The 1,985-nt window shown below is 34.0% G+C and overlaps 1 protein-coding gene across 1 annotated transcript in view; it reads left to right on the top strand.

Moving 5' to 3' along the window:
- LOC119594094 (endosome/lysosome-associated apoptosis and autophagy regulator family member 2-like) overlaps positions 1-1,866 on the top strand; it is a 20,119-nt gene extending 18,253 nt beyond the window's left edge. Inside the window, exons 17-20 of the mRNA XM_037943149.1 lie at positions 122-254; positions 359-481; positions 703-828; positions 974-1,866. Coding sequence (XP_037799077.1) covers positions 122-254; positions 359-481; positions 703-828; positions 974-1,039 — 448 coding nt within the window. The 3' untranslated portion in view covers positions 1,040-1,866. The remainder of the gene's footprint in view (positions 1-121; positions 255-358; positions 482-702; positions 829-973) is intronic.
- The last annotated feature ends 119 nt before the right edge of the window (positions 1,867-1,985 follow it).

Below are 1,985 nucleotides of genomic sequence, written 5' to 3'. Positions count from 1 at the left end.
AGAAAGTAACACTGGTTATAGTAAACTTTTTAGTTAATTGTGGTAACACAAACAGAAATAGGAAGTAGTGAGAATATAGAATCCTGGCTACTTCCTGTAAATGATGGCTTCCATTTTACAGTGTTGTTCGTGGAGAGTGTAAGGATGGAAAGCAACCTGTTCACTACATCACTCCAAAAACATGCATTGCTCCTGATAATCTCCCTCAAGGGCGCACAGTTGCATGTTCCACAAGGCTGCCTTTCATTGTGGAAGTAGGTTGATTTCTTTTTTTAAATTATGCTTGATACACACATTAACAAAACTATTTGAAAAAAAGTCAAAATCATCTTTAAGGCAAAGTGAATTTTTTTTTCAGGTTATTGTCCTGAGTACAGTAAGTATGGCTCTGATGTTGTGCCTGCTCCTCTTCTGCCTCTGGAAGAAGAATCAACGTCTTGAATACAAGTACATGAAGTTGGTTGCAAGTGCTTCTTCAAAGGTAAGGAATACTCAAATAACTAGGTACTTCATTAAAGAAAAGGGAACAGATTTATAGTCTTTACATCTGAAAATTTGGGCAAATGAAAAGATGAGTCATTTGACAATTGGAACTTATATTATTATGTCTTATATCTTATAATTCTTTCAAATGATGTTCTACTGTTTGAAGTATAGGTATAATTAAATAGATATACATTAAAGCGCCTACCAACTTTCCAGGATGGTATGATGGAACTCCCTCCAGCTGAATCTTGTGCTCTGGATGATGGTGAAGAAGAGGAAGTTCAGTTTACCCAGAATGCCCCGCGAGGAATTCTTAGCAAACTGAAACACAATAAGGTTGCAGTAAGTGGGAGCAAGTTAATCACACTTTTAATTAGAAATTTATAGCACTAATGAGGATGAGATTAAATAAATTTAAACTACATTGGATAAATTAAGAAGAATGCCTAATCAGTTGTGATCTCATGTTTTCTTTCTCTCTTTACAGCCCAGAGAAGGTCGTGGATTGCTTGTAGATTCTTTGAAAATATCATCTAAAGACCCACTGACATAAAATCTTAAAGAGTTCATGGTTCTGGAAAGTTAGTACAGAACCTCCAGTAAAACTAAATCAATGTGTCACTGATGGACAATCAAATGTCTGAGTGAACTGTTCTGATGAACTTACCAGCAGGTCCTATTAAACCTTGAATTATCTTGATTAGCCTGAGAACTAGTGTACAAGTGAAGAAAACTGCACACACACTCTAAGTTTGTACATGATGTTTTTAGGATCTACCTGAGGATGCTAGTCAGATGTCTCAAGATGACACATGTGTTCCCTTAATTTTACTGTATTGGAAATGTCCCTAAATTGATGATGAAAGTGAAAAATGTACCTTGTATGATTAATTTCTTTCTTATACTGAAGAAATATGTAATTTATTACAGCAAATGATTGTCAGCAGTAAAAAGTGGAAGTATGAATAGAAATTTTATTGAAGATTAAAATAAAGTCAGGTTCATATGAGAAATGTCATCATATCGATTGGCACATAGAAGATTTTAGATGCACCAATTTCATATGATATGATACACATTCATTTTCATTTCATTTTTTTGAAAGAAATATCTAAGATAGAATTAGATGGCGGAAACTATGGTAATGTCTTGAAAATATTTCTTCTGAATTTTAGTACAGATATTAATAGTAAGAAAAATGTGCCAATGATAAAATAAAATAAAACAGAAACATGATTAAACCAATTATGAATGATACAGTGCCAGTGTAGTGCAGTGGAGCAAGCTGAATCCTTGTAGCCTCCTCACCTCCTTGTGACTTGAGTGTGAAGGCAACAAAGCAGGTGTTTTTCCCTTTTTTTCTTTCAAGAGCTCTTAAAATTGTCTCATGGTAAATGGATCTCTTCCCACATTTTATGTGTATATACATTTGATCTTCTTTTATGTGACAATGTTCTTTGTATTGGGTTAGTCCTTCCAATTTTCCTTAAAAAAATGGG

The sequence above is a fragment of the Penaeus monodon genome, chromosome 33 (genome assembly GCF_015228065.2).
Source record: "Penaeus monodon isolate SGIC_2016 chromosome 33, NSTDA_Pmon_1, whole genome shotgun sequence".
NCBI classification, from domain to species: Eukaryota; Metazoa; Arthropoda; class Malacostraca; order Decapoda; family Penaeidae; genus Penaeus; species Penaeus monodon.
This window is presented reverse-complemented; position numbering and strand designations above follow the sequence as displayed.